We start from the raw sequence: 23,098 nt of genomic DNA, 5'->3' as shown, positions 1-23,098 counted from the left end.
AAATCTGCGACACCTGGTGGGGGTGAAGACAATCACAAGGACAGGTGAAACAGATCAGGGAGGGACACCCCACTCCCCCCAGGGACGCCTCCTACCTGGGCGCATACCTGGCTGACCGGGGTGTTGGCGGTGGAAATCGGCGATGAGGGCCGGGTCCAAGATCTCTTTAGCAGGAACCCAGCACCTCTCCTCCAGGCCATAACCCTCCCAGTCAACCAGGTACTGGAAACCCCTGCCCCGAGGTCGAACCTTCAGGAGGCGTCTCACCGTATACACTGGCTGGCCATCGATTACCCAGGGGGGCGGGATGGGCCTGGAAACAGAAGACAAAGGACAGTGAGACACAGGCTTAATTCTGGACAAATGGAAGGTAGGGTGGATACGGAGGGTAAGGGGTAACAAGACGGACAGCAGTGGAACTCACGACTCTGGAGATGGGAAAAGGACCAATGAACCGGGGAGACAATTTGCAGGACTCTACCCGCAGGGGCAGGTTCCAAGTGGAAAGCCATACCCTCTGACCAATGCGGTAGCGGGGAGCTGGGGTCCGGCGACGGTGCGCTTGTCGACGATACCTGGAGTTGGTCTTGAGAATTGCCGCCCTGGCTCTTCTCCAGGTACGTAGACAGTGTCGGACAAACATCTGGGCCAGGGGTACGCTGACCTCCTGCTCTTGTTCCGGGAAGAATGGAGGCTGATACCCCATGGAGCACTCGGAAGGGCAGAGTCCCGTGGCAGAACAGCGAAGGGTGTTCCGGGCATACACCACCCAGACTAGTTGGCTCCAGGTAGTGGGATTGGTTGAGACTAGGCATCTAAGTGTGGTTTCCAGGGCTTGGTTGGCTCACTCCGACTGACCATTGGTTGGGGATGGAATCTGGATGACAGGCTGGCCGATGACCCAATAAGGATGCAGAATGCCTTCTAGAGCTGAGACGAGAACCCCGATCAGAGACCATGTCTACCGGGAGTCCATGGATCCGGAAGACATGCTGCACCATAAGCTGAGCCATCTCCTTGGCAGAAGGTAGTTTGGGGAGAGGGATGAAATGGGCAGCCTTGGTGATTAGGGAATAGTAGTGGCTGCAGGAGGCCAGAAGGAGCTTGCCGTGGAGTCTTGTTTTGAGCACACACTGGGCATGCGGCAATGAAGGCAGAGATGTCAGGAACCATTGTGGGCCACCAGAAGCATTGTCAAAGGAAAGCTAGTGTACGACAGGACTCTGGATGACAGGTCAGCCTGAAGGAATGAGCCCATTCCAGGACCGGATTGGATTATGGACAAATAGCCGGTTTGCCGGGCCCCCTTCAGGTCCAGGCTAGGAGCGTTGTGCCTCGCGGACCAGGTTCTCACTACCCCAATCCAGTGGCAGCAAAGCATGAGGTAGGGAGAATGGTTTCAGAGGTCAAGGGTGTGGCAGAGGAACTGTATAAGCGGGAGAGGGCTTCAGGCTTCACATTCTTTGACCCTGAATGGTAGGAAATGGTGAAGTTAAATCTGCTGAACATGAGGGCCACCGGGCCTGCCTGGAGTTGAGGCGCTTGTCTGTATGGAGATATTCCAGGTTTTTATGGTCGGTCCAGACCAGGAATGGCTGTTCTGCTCCTTCCAGCCAGTGCCTCGACTCTTCCAACGCCATCTTCACGGCCAGGGGTTCATGGTTGCCAACATCGTAGTTCCTTTCAGCAGGATTGAGACAATGGGACAGGAAGGTACAGGGATGAAGCTTCTGGTCCTGGGCAGATTGCTGGGACAGGATGGCCCCCACTCCAACTTCTGAAGCATCCACTTCCACCACAAATTTAAGCGAGGGTTCCGGATGGATGTGGATGGGTGCTGTTGTGAACCGATGCTTCAGATCCACAAAGGCTTTGTCGACAGCTGGAGAACATTTAAACGGAACCTTGGGAGAGGTGAGTGCCGAGAGGGGGGCCGCCAGGGTGCTATAGTCTCGAATGAAACGGCAGTAGAAGTCTGCAAAACCAAGAAACCGTTGCAACTGCACCCTGGAAGTTGGGTGAGGCCAATCCACCACTGCTTTCACCTTTCCAGGATCCGTCTGAACATTTCCCTCATCAATGACATATCCCAGAAAGGTGATTGACGAGCGGTGGAACTCACATTTCTCGGCTTTCATGAACAGTTGGTTCTCCAGGAGGCACTGACGGACCTGTCTGACATGAACATGTTCCTCTGCGGATTGGGGAAAAAAACAGGACGTCGTCAAGGTACACAAACACAACCTGGTTAAGCATGTAATTTATCAATGAAGCAAATCATTGAGTGCACTAGCATCCATGTGAACAGAGAGAGGCTGAGTGGGAATACCATGCTCCGAAGCAATAGTGGCATCCATAAAACTTCCATCAGCCCCAGAGTCAATGAGCACTCAGAGACTTAGATTGGTCTCCCCACAGTACAAGCACAAAAAAAGGTGTGCAGGTGATGGGAATTAGGGAAATCCCAGTCTGACTCACCATGGTGCTGGTACCCATTAGAGACAAGGGTTTCCTAATAGGGTAGCTATAAAATGTCCTGCCCCTCCACAGTACAGACAACAGTTACTGTTCATCCTCCGTGAGCGTTCCCCAAATGATAACCTAGCTCTTACCAACTGCATAGGCTCAGGAGTATCCAACTCACCCATCGTAGATCCACGAGAGGTCTCGGGTGGCTTCGAATCCTCTCGGAAGAGGATTCCCTTGGAGGTGAACACGCTATAGCGGGTGCACGAGTGTGCCCGAGACCAGACCTCCTCTCACTCTTGCGTTCCCTTAGGTGTCAAGATCCATCTGCAATTCCCGAGCAGCTACCTCATCCTTTACCTCAGATAATCCGTGCAAAAAAGTATCGAAAAGAGACTCCGGATTCCAGGGCCTCTTGGCGGCCAAAATGCGAAAATCAACCGCGTACTGGCTGTCGTTCTCCCAGAAACGGGAGATTCAAATACCTTTCTCACTTCTGCCATAAATTCCTCCAGATGACCACAAATGGCAGATTGTTGCTCCCAAACTGCCATATCCCAGAAGAGCGCCCTTCCCGACATTAGCGTAATAATATACACCATCTTTGATCTGTCTGAAGGAAACAAAGATGGCTGTAGCACAAAAATAAGCGAGCACTGAAATAGAAAACCCCGGTAGGTACTAAGATTCCCTGAATATCGCTCCGGAGGTGGTAAGCAGGGTTCTCGGGGAGACGGGATAGGCTGTACAAACTCACTACAGATAAGGGAAAAATTACTGGGTGATTTTGGTTTTTCCAGAGTTGACAGGCAACCTCTGAGCTAACTCCCCGATTTGCTCCATAATAGCCTTTAACCCATGGTCATGGCGTACCGTCAAGGACCTGAGCCCTTCCAAAAGGCCCTGTACCAACTCCTCATGTCTCCTAATGGTGACTTCCTGCAGGTAGACCGCGTGGCAGAGCTGGTCCAAGTCTGCTGGGTCTGTCATGGCCAGTTCCTACTATCAAGGCACAAGGTGAGACCCAGATGCAGACTCAGGAGGCAGATGGTTGGAGTCTTACAATGTTTATTCATCCAAAGGGGTAGGCAAGAGAATGGTCGTGGACAGGCAAAAGGTCAAAACCAGATCAGAATCCAGGAGGTACAGAGTGGCAGACAGGCTCAGGGTCAAGGCAGGCAGAAAGGTCAGGCAGGTGGGTACAAAGTCCAGAAACGGGCAAGGGTCAAAACTGGGAGGACTAGAAAAAGGAGAATGCAAAAAGCAGGAGACCGGGAAAACCGCTGGTTGACTTGGAAACATACAAGAGGAACTGGCACAGAGAGACAGGAAACACAGGGATAAATACACTATGGAAAGTCAGCGACACCTGGAGGGGTGGAGACAATCACAAGGACAGGTGAAACAGATCAGGGCGTGAGACTTATCACTGTGTGTGAACTACGGACATCTTGACCAAGGAGCAGTGCTAGAAACAGTAAAATGAGACTGTCCAAAACTATAACAGAATGCGTAATAGAATGCTTCCATCTGTGGTCATCACATTCACAAAAGTACTGTCCAGGATTTTAAAATGGATTTACAAAAGTACTGTAGGATTTATCATTCCAGCCATTTCAGTGGGATTGAAGAACAGGAGTGTGGGAGAACACAAATGAGAGACATAGTTGACTAGACATAGACAACACCAGGGCAGTACAACTACTCAGCTGCACTGAATGTTAATGGAGACATTACAACAGTCTTCACAAGATGAACTTTCTACTATTAGTTTAATACACAGAAAAACAGTGTAGGAAAACAGGTCAGTTTGAGACCAGTCTCAGTTACAGTAGCTCTGTCCAAGTAATTTGTGAATGGTGTAGAGACAGGTAACAGTCAAAATAAAGGAAACACCAATATAAAGTGTCTTAATAGGGCGTTGGGCCACCACGAGCCGCCAGAACAGCTGTAATGCGCCTTAGCATCGATTCTACAAGTGTCAGGAACTCTATTGGAGGGATGCTACACCATTTTTCCATGAGAAATTCCATCATTTGGTGTTTGGTTGATGGTGGTGGAAAACGCAGGCGCCGCTCCAGAATTGACCATAAGTATTCAATTGGCTTGAGATCTGGTGACTGAGACACACACAGCCCTTTCAACAACAGAAAATACTAAAATTATAATGTGCAACTGGGCATTTTATACATGACCCTAAGCATGATGGGATGTTAATTCCTTAATTAACTCAGGAACCACACCTGTGTTGAAGCACCTGTTATCAATAAACTAAAAGTGGTTCCATTATTTTGGTAATTACCTGTATATGAATCAATTGATTGATTGTATAGGTAGCTGTAAACGAAAGTAAAACTGGTAAGCAAAAAGTGACATGACGCCAACAACAACAGCCTTTCAAGGAGACACTATTCAGCATCAGCAAAAATAATTGTAAAAGTCTGTGTTCCAGAGTCAAATTCTAGTGAGAGCAGGGATGCAATAAAACTTAGTGGTGGGGTTAAGCTACAAGTGCATAAAAGTGATATTCTGCCCTATTCATAAAGAACCCCAACCACTACATCCTAGACACTTGTTGAAATCTGAGAGAATATGGCAGAAATTATACCTAGTCTATCAGAGTGAGCTATTGGGATATTGCTCAAACCTATCAAATCCTCTTGGTTCTCCACAAATGTCTAGGGGGTAGTGAGCCTCTAAGGGGTGGGAGGTAGGGCAGTGCAAGCATGCTCATAGGGAGCCTACTGTACCTAAGGCAACCAGGGCCAGGGAGAGAGCGCAGGGGGACCAGTGGTCGCTCTTGCTCGGTGACGTGTCATCCAGAGGGGGGACATGGGCAGCAGGAAACGTAGCGGATCTGATGATTTCATCAGCAGACTTTCTTTTTGGTGCAGGTGAATCTAGGTTGGAAACCAGGGGAACTGGACTATCAGTGTCTGAGTAAGTCCTTTGAAACACAGCTGAACATTTCAACATCTGTCTGAAATGTTGTGTGACAATCTCTACACGGTAAAGATCAAAGTAATCCCGCAACCTTACACTTACACCTACACCTTACACTTACGCTTGTACCTAATTGTACATAGATTATATACAGTGCATTCGTAAAGTAGTCAGACCTCTTGACTTTTTCCACATTTTGTTACATTACAGCCTTATTCTAAAATTGATTAAATTGTTTTCCCCCCTCATCAATCTACACACAATACCCCTTAATGACAAAGCAAAAACTGTTTTTTATACAATTAGCTGTTTTTTTATAAAAAATAAATAAAATACAACACATTTACATAAGTATTCAGACCCTTTATTCAGTACTTTGTTGAAGCACCTTTGACAGCGATTACAGCCTCGAGTCATCTTGGATATGACGCTATAAGCTTGACACACCTGTATTTGGGGAGTTTCTCTAATTCTTCTCTGCAGATCCTCTCAAACTCTGTAAGATTGGATGGGGAGCTTTGTTGCACAGCTACTTTCAGGTCTCTCCAGTGATGTTAGATCAGGTTCAAGTCCAGGCTCTGGCTGGGCCACTCAAGCACATTCAGAGACTTGTACCAAAGACACTCCTGCATTGTCTTGGCTGTGTGCTCAGGGTCGTTCTCCTGTTGGAAGGTGAACATTCGCCCCTGTCTGCTGTCCTGAGCGCTCTGGAGCAGGTTTTCATCAAGGATCTCTCTGTACTTTTCTCCGTTCATCTTTCCCTCGATCCTGAATATTCTCCCAGTCCCTGCCGCTGAAAAACATCCCCACAGCATGATGATGCCACCACAATGCTTCACCATAGGGATGGTGACAGGTTTCCTCCAGACGTGAAGCTTGGCATTCAGGCCAAAGAGTTCAATCTTGGTTTCATCAGACCAGAGAATTTTGTTTCTCATGTTCTGAGAGTCATTTAGGTAACTTTTGGCAAACTCCAAGCGGGCTGTCATGTGCCCTTTACTGAGGAGTGGCTTCTGTCTGGCCCCTGATTGGGTCTGATTGGGCCTGATTGGTGGAGTGCTGCAGAGATGGTTGTTCTTCTGGAAGGTTGTTCTTCTCCCATCTCCACAGAGGAACTCTGGAGCGCTATCAGAGTGACCGTCGGGTTCTTCCCTGACTAAGGCCCTTCTCCCCAGATTGCTCAGTTGGGCTGGGAGGCCAGCTCTTGGAAGAGTCTTGGTGATTCCAAATTTCTTCCATTTAAGAATGATGGAGGACACTGTGTTCTTGGGTACCTTCAATGCTGCAGACATTTTTTGGTCTGTGCCTCAACACAATTCTGTCTCTGAGCTCTACGGACAATTCCTTCGACCTCATAGCTTTGTTTTTGCTCTGACATGCACTGTCAACTGTGGGGCTTTATATAGACAGGTGTGTGCCTTTCCAAATCATGCCCAATCAATTTAATTTATCACCGGTGGACTCCAATCAAGTTGTAGAAACATCTCAAGGATGATCAATGGAAACAAGATGCACTTGCGCTCAATTTCAAATTTCATAGCAAAGTGTCTGAATAATTATGTAAATAATGTATTTCTGATTTTTATTTTTAATACATTTCCAAAAATGTATTAAAGTCAAGGGGTCTGAATACTTTCCAAATGCACTGTAGATAGTTGTTGTGTGCACCGCTGCAGGGGTGCTCCGTCCTAGGAGTTCAATGTTACAATGAAATCTTGAAAGATGGTTCAGGATGGCAACTTAGGCCTCGATGCAATCAGATTGAGCGTTAACCCGTGTTGGACGACATCCGAATTGCGGATGTTTTGGCGGTGTTGGTGAGCGGCTACTCTTGTGTGTCACAACCACTCCCTTCCTTATTATCCCTACTGCGTTAGAAGTTCTAAACGGCAATATAAAGTGTAGGCTCTTATTGATGATAGAAATAATGATAGGTTAATGCATGTTTCCATGTTAATTTGGATGGGGGGGATTTATAACTTATCAGTGTAATCGAGGTGTAGACAATAGAAGATCACGCATTTAAGTATTTGAACTTGTAACACGGCTGCGTGGGATTTGTCTGAAATAAAGTTGGATGTGGTTTCGCTGTATCCAATGGCAGTGTCCATGATAAGGTAACGCAAGGAGCCGTTTGTTGATTTGACAGCTCTAACGCAGTTCCACCTCAGTCAAGATTAAAACAACCTCCATGCAGAGGTCGGCTAGCGCGGATCTGATCAAATCTAGACCTTATTTCCATTAAATATTTATTAGTGACGTGTTTCGAAGCATACTCATTCGTCAATGCACCACTAGTGGGGAAGGAGCAGGCTTCAAAACATGTCAGAATTAAGCATTATTGAAGGGAATTAAGTTGCCATCCTGAAACTTCTTTTTAGATTTTTGTATATGCTGTAGGCTCACATGCCTTGATATTTTGCTTAAGCGTTAGATGCTCAGAAGAGAGACTTCAAACAGTATTGACACATTGACATTGGAGGTGGTTACAGTAAGGTGGTGTACAATCAGAGACCAACGTGGTGATCACACGATTTCAATCCAAACAAATAAACCATAATTGAAAGGACCCTACACCTTTAAAAGGTTAGGTGCTGCTTTGTATAGCTAATAATGATGTGCGGGTCAGGTGTTTGTTCACCCACAAACACCCGCAAATTGTTAATAACACATTCGCAACCGCCCGACTATATATGATAGTGAAAATCTGAGGCCTGCACCCGACCCTAACCCGTAAATATAGAAAATGCATTGTACAGTCAAAGATGTCTACTTTTTTTTGACAGGCATTTTTAGATAGGCCCATGTTTCTGCTTATAATTTCAAACATTTTGGTTGGCTATTTGTTAGTCAACTTGTCTATAATTAGATACATGCAGCTTCTCTTCGGTCATTAGTTTTTGCCCTAGAAGACTAAATAAACCCTATGTCAAAAATCACTAGAATGAATGCTTCAATCTAGTTGACATCGGTAAAGTTTGTTTTCTCTTTCATCTCAGCAAAGATGTTTATAGGGACTGAAGAGAAAATGCACAAAAAAAATAAAAATGGGAAAGATCTTTCGTTCTACATTTCCAAATTACAACAGTTTGAACAGTTTTAAGGAAAGTCAAAGCTGTTAAAATGACCCAACGTGTTTTTGATAAATTTTCAGTTTGGCTTAGATACATATTTTATGTGGTTGATACCCTCAGCTTTTAGCCTACATTTAGCCACATTTTCCATATTAGCGGGTAAGGGTCAGGTGTGGGCCTCAGATTTTAACTTTATCGAATATAGTCGGGTTGCGGGCGGGTGAACAAACAGCTGATCCACACAGTATTTAATGACCCTAAACCCGCCCCGCAGATATAACCGCGGGGACTGAGGGTTATGAGTCAACCCGCGCATCAATAAGCTAAGCTTATCGATTTGTTATAGCCGATGAGGCTCATGACACTATTTGGGAATAATAGTATCAGTATAAGTATTCATAACAATAATGATGCTGTTAATGCTGGTGAAACCAGGTCGGGGAGAGTGAATGTACCGTGTTGTTTGTAGATGGGTGGTTTCCTGTAAATGTTGATCCCCTGATCTGAAAGGATACAGGGAGAAAGACAAAACTCAGTCTTTTGCATTTCATGTATACGTATCAAACACTTTTCCTGTGACACAGAGGGCATTGTGAAATGACCAATGAAAAATACCACAGAGGGAGGGTGTCTTCACAATCACACACTGTAAACCAATAAACATCAGCATTTAAATTAAAATTTACATTCAAATCAATTATTATTTTATACAGAGAGTCTTATATTCGTGATGTGTCTGGTGAAAAGAGCACACTAAGTGCCAGCATCCTTTAATGGAATGAATCAAAAGCATTATTGAAATGGAAAAAGTGGTAGACAGAAGTGGTGAGAGAGCGATAACAGAAAGATATAAAAGATCTCATGTGACCAGTAGCAGTGACAGGGTGCGCTCCGTGTGTCTCCTACCTGGGAGGTGGAAATGTTTAGGGGTCAGAGAGAGAGGCGGAGTGACAGGCCGGCTGTCTGGCCTTTGGGGTATAGGGGAGCTCCGCCCGCTATGTGGATCAGTGCCTCCAATGAGAAGAACCAAGAACAAAACATAAGCAGGGCAATGATACGGAAAACATAAGTTTGGAAAAAGCTAATCTCGCAGAGCCAGACGAGGGACTATTGCATATAGCTGTAAAGTCTGGCATGTGAGATTAGGATAAAGCATAAAAATGGACGCAAGGAGATTGAAAGAGTCATCTAATTTTGAGAATTATTGAATAATCCTGTGTTAGCAAATCAGTTAGTCACACTATGGAGCTCAGTTACATCTAGAGCTGTTACGGTATTACTGCCACATCGGTGGTCACGAGTCATGACGACAGTCAAATTCCATGTGACCATTTAGTCATGGTAGCTAGGCTTCTCCAAATCTGCGCTCTGATGCCGCTGATGGTCATTAGTAGCCTACCAAACTTTCTAACTGCAAGTCGCTAATGGCCTGGTACTCAGCGCTATATAAGCAATAAGGCTCAAGGGATTTTATTACCAAAGTCCGCATCACTGGCTTGCATGGAAGCCAGGAGATGCTAAATGTGTTTATGTTAATTAATGGTCAATTACCATAGCCTAGTGTATCCACGGCAGGTAGCCTAGTGGTTAGAGTGTTGGGCCAGTAACCGAAAGGTTGCTGGATCGAATCCCAGAGCTGACATGGTAAAAATATGTAATTCTGCCTCTGAAAAATGCAGTTAACCCGCTGTTCCCCGTTAGGCTGTCATTGTAAATAGGAATTTGTTCTTAACTGACTTGCCTAGTTAAATAAAGGTACAACTAAAAAATTATTATTTTTTAAATACAGTGAGACTGGCAGTTATTTGCATGACAATCACCGGCTGATGAAATGTAATGACAGACCTAGTTACATCCTGTATCCATGAGGTAATACAAGACCTATCAATAGCATGCAGCCAGACATAATGGACATTGATCATTAAACAGGCAGAATGCCAGTAATGTGACTTGGGTAACATTTAAGTGCATACATGGCCATCACCACTGCCAAATACAAACACTCAGAACAAAAATAAAATATGACATGAACCAAAATGTCCAGAGGTCCAGTAAAGGTCTCTGGACACTTGGTTGGTGTAAGTGAGCTGGGCTGCATGTCTGTGTCATCTTATGACTTTGACAGCAGATGAGACGTCTCTAGCTTGGTCCCAGATCTCCTTGCCAGCCTATGGTCAGTTGGCAAGAAAAGCACAAACAGATTTTGGACCAGGTTACTCAGCTTCTGACAGCCGTTTTACATCAAATGTGCATGGCTACAGTATACAGGGGCTGGAGATGAGGGTAGGAACATGAGTTAAGCCATAGAGTCTGAGGCAGTAAGACTTGAATGAGGTGACATAGCTTGCCTGGGGAGTGGGGACAGTGACGGGACGATGGGGTCTAAGGCCCTGTCTTACCTTGGCTATGGGGAAAGGAGTGGTGTCTGAAAGGTGAGGTGGGACGGGAGTCACTATGGCTGGAGGAGCCCATACTGTTACTACACAGGGCGGAGCAGAGCTTCTGCATGCCTGTCAAAGCTTCTGCAGGGGAGAGGGAGGGCAGGTGCGACAGAGCCATTGGGGAGACATCATTAAGATGATGTGGAGGGGAGTTGGAAGACCGAGGTGTGGATGGGAAAAGGGAGTGAGACAGTCGGTAGACACACCATCACAGATAGACACAAGGAGGCAGGGAGGGAGGACCGTAGGAGGGAAGAGTTAGAGGATAGGTAAGAGAGGAGACAGAGCCAGTGGATACACACCACCACAGTTAGGGAGGGAGAGGAGGTGAGGTGAAAGAGGGTGAAGAAAAGAAGGAGAAAAGGGAGAAAATCGGAATCATGTCAAAACTAGAAATGAAGAAACTTCAAACGAGGAGGAAGGATTATTTGAGTGAGATGGGGATCAGGAATAAGGGAAACATTGGTATTATCTCTACTTTAAAGTGGAACTGACAGCATTTTAGCAATGTGAATGACACATTTTCCTATACATTTTCTTTTACAGGCGAACACTTACATGGTCATTTTTCACATTTTCATACTTTCATAGAATGTTTAAGAATGACATAGAGGCAAGGCATTTGTGAAAATTTGATAGCAATATAGAGTGGGAAAGCAGATGTGCGTTTGGACAATTAACAGACATTGCGGTAAATAAAAGCTAATAAAAACATCTGTCTTGTCCAGGACCGGATTCAGACCGGTGCACCATAGTCTGTGCACCACACAGACCGGTGCACCATAGCCAATCAGAGCTACAGTTGGCCTATATGCAAATAAGCCATTTCCCACATGGGCCTGCCATCATTCACTTTGAACTGGGCTGTGTGTTCACAGGCAGTAGCAACAGTGTGACTTTAGATAATAAGAAAGCATTTGCCAAAAGCCACAAAATACATGTAATACCTTTGTTAGAACCAAGTATTTAGTTTATTTGTTATGATTAATTGGTAATGTATAAGTGAATAGGTTGGTTTACTTTTAAGTTTAAGTTTTGACCAATGAGGTCTCTTGTTAATAAGCTGTGGCCAATGGGAGTGGACCTGGTTAACGGAGGGCCTGGGGAAAAAAAAGAGAGGGAGGGAGACGTTGAGAAAAGGATGGGCATTACATTATGACCGTTGGTGAAGAAAAATTATAAATGAAGACAATAAAAATAGAACAAAACTCATACCTGCCGAGTTTTGAAGGGAAATACCGAATTTATTTTATAAGAGGGTTGTTATAATTTTTGTTAAGAAAGACTTAGTAAAGACTGAAGCTACCGTCTCATCGTGGAGGTATTTGGCAGCCTTGAGGTTAGCCTAGCATTGTGCGACACCGATATCCCATGTTCCCATGGGGTAACGGTTACTGCGAAGGAGTACTGTCTGCATTAATAGCTGTGCTTGCTGTGGATCTTGTGAGGAAACCTTCACGGAACTGCCATACTTCGCTGAGGGAAGAGTAGTGAGTAACCACAGAGGTTGCTTTGGGACTTTCTGTGCGTCGTCATTTTTTTTTTAGCTCCAATGCGCGCCAACGGGTTAAGTAAGCTCAAAATCATTTGGAAATGGGTTGTGCACGACTCATTGGCGTTTATTATTTTTATTTATTTTGATGTGGTGCTTTGAAAATGTAATAACACACATCTTGAACCTTATGTATGTTGCCTTGGTGCAGTCATTTCCTGTTTAAATTTCATTTAATGCATAGGAAAGCATATCCTTATACAATAACAAAAATCTATAGTCATTCAATCTGAAGTTAATACCCTAAGTTGTCATCACCCTAGATAGTTTACAATAGGGATTCTTATTGGAGATGTCCTTCTCACCTAACATCCCATGCGGTTGAGATATTCTATGTAAGGTAACATTGTGAGAGTCAAATTCGAGCCTGGTGAGAGGGTTACATACATATTTGCAGAAATCCATGTGTAAATACCACAGGAGTCCTCTTACATTTGGAAACTTTACAGTCCTATTGATCAAACAACCACGAACAGGTAGGCTATCTATCTCTGTTACCTATGCACATCAACAACAGCAAGATCAACAACTAATGCTAGCAAGAGTGAGATTCGCTCAAATCCAACAAGGGAACAGTAGATAAACCCTCTCAAACCTTTTCGGCATGCAGGCCGATAAATGATGGGAAAAGCAGCCTGCTCGCCTTTCTGCAGCTTGCCTGCCAATGCATGCTTGTCCCAACCCACATTTTGACAACTAGGTGGGAAATTTCCTGCCATTTGAACAATGCCAAATACATTTGACTGACAATTAAGAGATATGCTAACTGTGGATAACAGTTGTTCAATTTCAGCATAGCTACCTAGCAAAGTGATTCACATTTCTTGTTAGCTAACCAAATGACACCTGCATCTCAAGCTGTAGCCAACAAAAAACTATATGGGGTGGGCACTCACCCACTCGTCCAATGACATGACATCCTCCCAGAAGCTAGCTAACTAACGTAAGGCTCCGTGTTTTCAGCTTGCTAAATAAAAGCTAGCCTATTAGCCACATTATTGTGATCATTGCAACAAAGCCTCCTTCACTCATGCCGCCAAACTTACCCTAGTAAAATTGACTATCCTACCGATCCTCGACTTCGGCGATGTCATCTACAAAATAGCTTCCAATACTCTACTCAGCAAACTGGATGCAGTCTATCACAGTGCCATCCGTTTTGTTACCAAAGCCCCTTATACCACCCACCACTGCGACCTGTATGCTCTAGTCGGCTGGCCCTTGCTACATATTCGTCGCCAGACCCACTGGCTCCAGGTCATCTATAAGTCTATGCTAGGTAAAGCTCCGCCTTATCTCAGCTCACTGGTCACAATAACAACACCCACCCATAGCACGCGCTCCAGCAGGTATATCTCACTGGTCATCCTCAAAGCCAACACCTCCTTTGGCCGCCTTTCCTTCCAGTTCTCTGCTGCCAGTGACTGGAACTAATTGCAAAAATCGCTGAAGCTGGAGACTTATATTTCCCTCACTAACTTTAAACATCAGCTATCTGAGCAGGTAACCGATCTCTGCAGCTGTACATTGTCCATCTGTAAATATCTCACCCAATCTACCTACCTCATCCCCATATTGTTTTTTATTTAATTTTCTGCTCTTTTGCAGACCAGTATCTCTACTTGCCCATCATCATCTGCTCATTTATCACTCCAGTATTAATTTGCTAAATTGTAATTATTCCGCTACTATGGCCTATTTATTGCCTTACATCCTCACGCCATTTGCACACGCTGTATATAGACTTTCTTTTTTCCTATTGTGTTATTGACTGTACGCTTGTTTATTCCATGTGTAACTCTGCTTGGCCAGCTCGCAGTTGTAAATGAGAACTTGTTCTCATCTAGTTTACCTGGTTAAATAAAGGTGAAATAAAAATAAAAATAAAATTGCCCTTGCTAGTTTGATTGTATTGACATTCCCAGTCTTCTTTACATTTGTCAGATTTTGTCCAAAATATTGAGTCATTGAAACTGAAACAGTGTATCCCGAATGGCTAGAGGCAGCAAACAATGTACCAGGACAGCTGTGATTTATAACCTGATAGCAATATTTGTTGGACTACCAAGAAAAGTATTGGTGAATAATATGAATCATGCATTGAACTGCATCCATCTATTCTGCCAACATGCATTACTCTCCGTCATGGATTTTCTTTTCAAATATAATCTATTTTTAAAACTTCTTATAAAATTGTTTTTTTTTTAACATAAACTGGGGATTTTATATTTTTGACTGATGTTATGATTGTCTGTTTGCTTCAAATCTGCAAAGGAGTTAAAACACTCAGTTCCACTTCAATAATAAATATTTAATTATTAGATTATACACCATGTTATAGCATTTATAATGGTAGGCTGTCATTGTAAAAAATAATTTGTTCTTAAATGACTTGCCTAGTTAAATAAAGGTTAAATAAAATAAAAATAATACAAATAAATATAATGGCTTATTCATGACAGTTATTATAAAGTGTTATCAGAGTGGTCAGTGAAGAGTAAAGATATAGGAGGACAGCAACAGAGGAGCTGCAGTGGGGAGTTAAGATTAAGGTGGGGTTAAGAAAGAGTGACAGGCATGAATGATACTCCTGTGAGATGTGAACAAGTGGTATTATGTTCTTGTTAAAATAGTCAAGGAAGAGTGTTGAGGCAGTGCCTACTGTACATCTCAGACTATTTTAAATGATTTTCAAATGACTTTTCTGTGTAACCTGTAAAGACTAACAATACAAACCATACATGCATGCATGCGCACACGCACACAAAGATGCGTTCGCACACACACCTCTCACCTGGTCTGTGAAAATGCTGTGGTGAGCGTGACAACGGGGTGTAACTATGACGATTGTAGACAGGTGAGCCGATGGAGCCCTGACTGGTAGACCTCTGAAGGATGCGTTCTCTTATGTCATAGCAGCTCTACAGGGACAACACAGTTACATCACCTGTCAATCACTATCAACCCATAGTCAAGAGCTTCCTTTCTTTGTAATTCGATCTGAGCGTTTGCAGCTAAACATGTACAGTGTATTACTGTGTAATGTTGTACCACCTACAGCGGATGGTGTAGGTGACATGTTTCTTGAGGACTGAAAGAGAAAAAAAACGGTGTCTTTTTTTCAAGCTAACTTAGCTAAGAATCCTGACCGTACTGTAAGCAAAGAAACGCCATACAACATACTTTAAGCACACACCAACACCATGTTATCATCAATGAGAATAGTTGGTGGCTGTCTTACCTTGTCATCTGGCATGGGGGAACGCTCCCTTCTCGTAGTATGGAGCTGTAGACACAGAAAAATTACTGAGCACTCTCGTGTCAATAATAGGTTTCCTTTATAAGGGTGAGTTTGCCATGAACCTGAGGGTGACAATAACACTACACTTTGGATCCTTGAAAAAGTGCTGTATAATTATAATGTATTATTATTACTAAATACAAAATGTACACAAAGTGTTTGCCTTCCACCCTGCAACAACAGATATATTTATTGCCTGACACATGACTCTCTGGGGGGGAGAGATGGAGAAAATGATATGATTTAGGATAATATAATTTATGCATCACAGCTGTTTTCTCTCAAACCAATACTTACCCGGCACAGCTTGCAACTTCAGAATGAGGGCTTGTTCATTTCAACATGATGCGTAATGCACAAGCACATACACGGTCATGCATGGTTGCATGCTAATTACCTCTCCCACACTCTCCTTCCTCTCCTCCCTCTCGTCAAGGGACAAGGTGTACAAAGGCTCGTAGGTAATCAGATCAGGGCGGTCTATATCATAAATGGCTTTGACTTTGGGAATGGCGGCTAGGTCCCTGTATTCAAGGATCTCATTGTCTACTTTTGCCTATGGACACAGACAGACAGACAGACAGATAGACAGATCGATACATACATAGAGACAGAGCGAGAGAGGTTATACATGACTAAAAGCACACATCTACTAGCCAGTATTAGGGCAGCTAAAAAGTTCCTCTATAGACCCTGACCACTGGGGTTGCAAAAAAACAACAACCCCAGTTGTCAGTGTCTATAAAGGAACTATAAGAGAGTCTGATAAGCATAGGGCTCCTTCCACTTTAGATGTAAGGCTGAACAGAAAATGTATGTATCGGTAAGAATAAGGTCTACGACTAACATGCTGACCAGACCGGACATTTCGCGTGCGCGAGCATTGCAAAATAAATGTACACATACATGTTATTCAGTCATACTGTTCGCGAGCGTCTGCGTGGCCAGGTGTTAAAATAGAACTTGGTTCTATTTATGACACTCGATGCGCTGCAAGTCCTGCCTCTCCCATCTCCTACCCACGTGCCATAGCCTCATTGATTTTTAGGAGCATATACCCATGTGGGTGATTGCAAGATGAACTGAGGTTGACATTCCAGTCGGTTGTGGTAATGCACCTTTTAAAGTCCAAAGAAGAAGAAGAAGCCTGAAGGAGGAGCAATTACTATTCTGTGGATTAGTCTGTGCTTTTCTGGTAAAATAACAACCCAATGTTTATATCCCAGGACAAATTAGCTAGCAACAACATGCTAACTAGCTAAATTGCCATAAATGTTTATTGCTTTTCAACCTGTCCCCAAATTAATATAATTGGTTCAGAGTTTGTTTTAATAATTCAACCTGCGTGTCCTGATGGTGTCTGGTGTGGGGGGACAAAAACAGCATGCGTGCAATGCTACACGCGATCTTGTCAGCATGTTAGACAAAGTTTACACATGGAATGACAATTTATCTTAAGCTTCCCTAGGGATGTGGCCTATAAAAAATATAAGCAGTACATCCAGCCCAGTATGTGTGTGAGTGTAGTTGTGTGGTAGACAGAACTCACATATATGGTATGACCTGGTGAGCCATGTATGCTTGAACCAGGTCTGGAACAGATACTCTCAGATGACGACCTTGAAGGCTGCAAGAGGAGAACAGAAAAGGAAGTCAAGACAACATCCCAACAACCTCTTGATGAGTTTTATAGGTGTTGGATCAAAGTTGCTACAGTATTGTGTTCGCCTCAATTTGCAAATGAGGAATGAAATTTGTCACTCAATCACTGCTTCATCAAAAGGAGGGGGAAATAAGAATTCATCAGGCCGTTATTTTAAAGAACTTGTTCTTAATTAACTCGCCTGGATAAATTAAGGTTCAAGAAAGAAAATACAGTTTAACACCTAACTTTGTTTTTGAAATTCCACCACATTGTAACATGACAAGTAGATTCAATCTTTAAATAAAATACAAACACATTATCTTGCAATGATGTAATTAATTTGCCTCTTGCAAAGTGAATGAGGGCATTTGCATTGTGACTTAGTAATATCCTTAACATTGTAAATACCACATGCATTCCCATGGGAAATGCACTTCAGATGGAAACAACAGTCCTGAATTCATGTATTGATTGACATGAATCATGTTTTCACAACCACATGGTTACTATAAATGGAGGCTTTGTAAAGAGTTTTAGGGTGAAAACAACCATCACTATATATTGTTTGATATGTATCTTCATGGCTCAAATTACAGGGGTGGCTGGGTGCCCCCATAACAAATCGGGTATCCTCAAGAGACATTGGGCATCCCCAAAAGTTAATGTATAATTTGAACCATTTTTATGTCGACTTCTCAAATATTTCCTTGTCTTTAGCCTTTACTCTTTCCACATGAGTGTGTCTGAGAGAGGGGGCTGTACTGTGCCTCCTCTCCAACGTGACTTAGATGGGGCACATTCAGCGGTCCAAGTCACAGCTCACCAGGGATGGGGTCAATTCCATTTCAATTCAATCAATTCCGGAAATAAACTGACATTTTAATTCCAATAAAGAAAAATATCAATGCTTTTCAATTGGAATTTCAGTTAATTCAATACCTCATGAATTCACTGAAATTAAATGTAATTGACCCCAAACCTGCAGCTCACACGCACACAACCACTACAGAGTGAGGGACACACACTACATACAGAGGTAGACATAAGACGGACAAAGATTAAAGGGGAGGTGTCTGTGCAGCCTAGAAATACATTTTCCCGCCTAAAAACCAGTAACACAGACACAGCCAGTTTCAGTTTGCTCCTTACCCCTTCCTTTTAGCCCCAACTCTTAGATTTTTGCAGATCTGAGAGGTCTGGGTAGGTATAGGCCGTGTAGTGGTGGAGCATCCACCATACTCTTCTGTAGGGCTGCATCACCGCCTGTTACGGAAACTGCATCGCCATCAACCACATGGCTCTCCAGAGGGTGGTGCATCACCGGGGGCACGCTGCCTGCCCTCCAGGTCATTTACAACACTCAGTGTTGAAGGAAGGCCAATAAGAACTTTATTAAAGACCTCAGGCACCCAAGCCACGGTCTGTTCACCCAGCTTTTATGACCAGGCCATCAGACTATTGAACAACCATAACTAGCCGGCTACCTGTCTGGTACTCAGTCCTGCACATTGAGACTAATGCCCCATGTATAAAGTCATTGAATGCTGGTCACCTCATTCATTTAATATACTGTTGTTTACTCACTCTGTCTGTATATACTGTATTCTCGACATAGCTCATCCTAAATATACTGTATCAACTACTGTACATACCATTATCTTTTCAAAATGATATATTGTCTACAGCCACCACGTATTTACAGTATATTCTCAAACATGCTCACTCTAATATATCTACTTTGGATTGTTATTTCTTGATTTTTTGTTTTGATTTTTTTTTGTATTTGTGCATTTACGAGACATTCTACTGTACTATTGGAGCTAGTAACATAAGCATTTCGTTGGACCTGCTATAAGACCTACAAATCTGTGTAAGCGACCAATCAACTTTGTTTTGATTTATTACTTACACATCTGCACACATCGAAGGTTTAAGTCCAATGGGAAGGGGTATTGGGAGCAAATTGGGACTGGCTGACAACAGAAGAGACACTTGAACAATGCAAACAAGGTCAAGGTACAAGAGGTCATTCATGTCTAGATAGATTCCTACCTGTTCCCTCTGTTGCTCCTCTGTTCTGGTTGTGTTCTTACAGCCTGGGTGCCACACGGTTGATCCTGTGGAACAGAACAGAGACAGATGGTCTTAGAGAACAAAGACATCCAAACCTAACCTGATCCCAGATATGTTTGTGCTATCTTGCCAACATGTATGTTCAAACATAAAAGTTGGCTATACAGCAGATCTGGGACCAGCCTAAACCAACCCAGCTATACTGTAATAACCCTTAAAATACTTCAATCATAATGTCAGCCCATTTAGCTACTTACCTTGCAGGTACATCTCTTCTCCTTCTGTGAACATCTGGTTGCACCTGCTGCATCGTGCACAGCTGGGATGGTAGTGTTTGTCCCCTGCCTGGAAACAACACACACACACAAAACACACACAGATATCATTAAGAACTGGAATATATGATCCACCTGAGGCCATGCAGACTCACTATTACATCCAGGGCATGGTTTAGTGTAATGTCCAGTGTATGTACATTTCTTCGCAAGAGCAGTCAAGAGACATTTACATTACATCAATGTAGTATACAAACTGTATACAGTTAACTGATTAAATCAACCTTTCATTCACCCATTAATCCAGGCACACTACCAAGGGTTCACTGTCTAGCATGATCATTCAACCTGCCTTCAAATATAGGAGCGGTCTTCCCTTTGTACAGTACTTAAGTCAAAAGTATCCTCCCCTGAAACTGCATAATGAGGTGCTTTGCATACACAGCGACATTTCACTAATGCATTTAGGAACGGGACACTGACCAGAAGAGATAAATACCCAAATGGAGCAGCAAACAGCCTTTACCAACCACCCTTCCCACTCACCAGCACTCTAACAGACAAGTGTCACGGATATGGGGCTATGGCCTGGGAAATGTGTCTTTAACCATCCCTGTTGGATCAGGACCACCTTCCACATACACACACACACAAACCGCACTAATCAAAACTCTAGTATCGATGTGTTTACACAAAATTCATCTTTAGCAGAATTGTGAAATGCTCTTATGTAATCTCCTGATTAATCTTCTGCACACACACTCTGTAATGGCCAAATCCCTTGGGAATGGAAGAGTAGCAATGGCTCCATTTCATCAGTGTATCCAGAATTGAACAAAGCAGCATATCTGTCTGCAACAATGTAAGTGACACAAATCCTTCTGCTTGCCCACTCTCTCATCTGCTGCTGTTATTCCTCTCTGTCTCTCTCTCCCACTCCTCTCTCTCTTTCCTGCTATAGTAGGTGTCAGCGTGTCTGCAGACAGAGATGCAATCAGACTATGAGTTATGGGAAATCAAATATTTGTATAATGTCACTGCCTTCCAGGCTTACAGTAATCGTATCATAAGGCTTCTCTTGGTGATAGATAATAGGAAAATGTCTCATCCCTCTGTGTAGGCAGTGGATAAACAAGGCTAAAGCACTCATAACCCATTAGTGAGGTCCCATACCCAGTAACACTCATTGGCCCGAATGGCATATTGCAGCTAAGGCCATTCTCAGAGCACAATGTAATCGTGATAATAAAATGACTCCTTAAACATTACATGTCACCTGTTGCTAAAGAGGATCTGAAAACTTAGAAAACCATTGGCTGCAAATGAAGGGTCTAATAGATAGATTCTACAATCTCTACAATCTACAAGGGTCTACAATCTCTCCAAGGTGGCATAGCAGTTCAGACGTCTTTTGTCCTCGTCTTGTCGTGTCCTGTATATATATATATATATTTACAACTTTTTTCACATACATTTTATTTTTATTTTCCATCAACTCATCTTCAAAACACTCTCCTGCAACCCCCAATTTATATTTATAAAAAAGTATTATTTACCTCAAATCTGTAATCCTCCAAGAAGCTAGCCAGAAACTCCAAGAAGCTAGCCTGAAACTAGCCAGAAGCTAATCCAGAAGCTAATCAGAAGCTAGTTCAGAAGCTAGTTAGCTTCTTTACTGGCAAATCGTTAGTATTCAGCTAACCACGGTTTGTGGTCATCAGCTATCCTTTAGCTCGAAAATCTATCGCCAGTTCTGTACGGCGCAGCGCGGCTCGGAACGGAACATACCGGACCAATTTTTCTCTCCATGTCCCTGGATTTCGACTGCTCTCTGGACATTCATACCCGGATCTCACAGCTAGCTAGCTGCTATCCGTGTGACTATCGGCCTTCGTCGATTCCGGAGCAAACATCAATTATTCCGGAGCTAGCCAGCTCTGTCAATCACTCCTGAGTTCCATCAATCACTCCTGGGCTGCAGTCACCTATCCGGACCCGTTTTACTGCCTACGCGGAGCCCCACCGGGCCTTCACAACTGGACTGCCGACGTTATCTACCCGAAGGAGATCCGGCTGGCTCCTCCGTCGCGACGTTACCTGAACGCCCATCTGCGGCCTGCTAACCGTTAGCTGTCTTACCGGCTGCTATCTGAATAGACAATCGGACAATTTATTTATTTTTATTATTATTATGTTTTCTTCTTGGGCCTCTATAACTATATCTATTGTTTTTATTTTTGTTGTTGTTGTGTGATTTGGATTAATCCCCTCTACCACACGGAACCCCACTAATCTACTGACGGAACGCAAGAGGTGGCTAACAGACCTCCATCCTATGCTAGCTTGCTACCGATGGCCTGGCTAGCTGTCTAAATCGCCATGACCCCCAACCAACCTCTCCACTCACTGGACCCTTTTGATCACTCGACTAAGCATGCCTCTCCTTAATGTCAATGTGTCTTGTCCATTGCTGTTCTGGTTAGTGTTTATTGGCTTATTTCACTGTAGAGCCTCTAGTCCTGCTCACTATACCTTATCCAACCTATTAGTTCCACCACCCACACATGCAATGACATCTCCTGGTTTCAATGATGTTTCTAGAGACAATATCTCTCTCTTCATCACTCAATACCTAGGTTTACCTCCACTGTATTCACATACTACCATACCTTTGTCTGTACATTATACCTTGATGCTATTTTACTGCCCCCAGAAACCTCCTTTTACTCTATGTTCCAGACGTTCTAGACGACCAATTCTCATAGCTTTTAGCCGTACCCTTATTCTACTCCTCCTATGTTCCTCTGGCGATGTAGAGGTGAATCCAGGCCCTGCAGTGCCTAGCTCCACTCCTATTCCCCAGGCGCTCTCTTTTGACGACTTCTGTAACCGTAATAGCCTTGGTTTCATGCATGTTAACATTAGAAGCCTCCTCCCTAAGTTTGTTCTATTCACTGCTTTAGCACACTCTGCCAACCCAGATGTTCTAGCTGTGTCTGAATCCTGGCTTAGGAAGACCACCAAAAATTCAGACATTTTAATTCCAAACTACAACATTTTCAGACAAGATAGAACTGCCGAAGGGGGCGGTGTTGCAATCTACTGCAAAGATAGCCTGCAGAGTTCTGTCCTACTATCCAGGTCTGTACCCAAACAATTTGAACTTCTACTTTTAAAAATCCACCTCTCTAAAAACAAGTCTCTCACCGTTGCCGCCTGCTATAGACCACCCTCTGCCCCCAGCTGTGCTCTGGACACCATATGTGAACTGATTGCCCCCATCTATCTTCAGAGTTCGTGCTGCTAGGCGACCTAAACTGGAACATGC

General features: G+C 43.6%; 1 protein-coding gene across 7 annotated transcripts in view; it reads right to left on the bottom strand.

The window, feature by feature from the left end:
- Nucleotides 1–23,098, bottom strand: part of LOC112223893 (actin-binding LIM protein 1) — a 166,831-nt gene that overhangs the window by 18,989 nt on the left and 124,744 nt on the right. For 4 of the 7 annotated variants that reach the window (XM_024387209.1, XM_024387210.1, XM_024387207.2 and 1 more), the window contains exons 7-15: nucleotides 19,753–19,840; nucleotides 19,475–19,539; nucleotides 17,327–17,404; nucleotides 16,175–16,333; nucleotides 15,718–15,762; nucleotides 15,535–15,567; nucleotides 15,271–15,397; nucleotides 9,390–9,494; nucleotides 8,939–8,986 (exon numbers count right to left, since the gene is read on the bottom strand). In XM_024387209.1, coding sequence (XP_024242977.1) covers nucleotides 8,939–8,986; nucleotides 9,390–9,494; nucleotides 15,271–15,397; nucleotides 15,535–15,567; nucleotides 15,718–15,762; nucleotides 16,175–16,333; nucleotides 17,327–17,404; nucleotides 19,475–19,539; nucleotides 19,753–19,840 — 748 coding nt within the window. Of the gene's footprint in view, nucleotides 1–5,157; nucleotides 5,367–8,938; nucleotides 8,987–9,389; nucleotides 9,495–15,270; nucleotides 15,398–15,534; nucleotides 15,568–15,717; nucleotides 15,763–16,174; nucleotides 16,334–17,326; nucleotides 17,405–19,474; nucleotides 19,540–19,752; nucleotides 19,841–23,098 lie in introns of those variants that run through there. The other 3 variants (XM_024387211.2, XM_024387208.2, XM_024387206.2) reach the window with 3 other exon arrangements.

Source organism: Oncorhynchus tshawytscha, linkage group LG24 (assembly GCF_018296145.1).
Source record: "Oncorhynchus tshawytscha isolate Ot180627B linkage group LG24, Otsh_v2.0, whole genome shotgun sequence".
NCBI classification, from domain to species: Eukaryota; Metazoa; Chordata; class Actinopteri; order Salmoniformes; family Salmonidae; genus Oncorhynchus; species Oncorhynchus tshawytscha.
The sequence above is the reverse complement of the archived record's forward strand: the minus strand, read 5'-3'. Positions and strand labels throughout refer to the sequence as shown.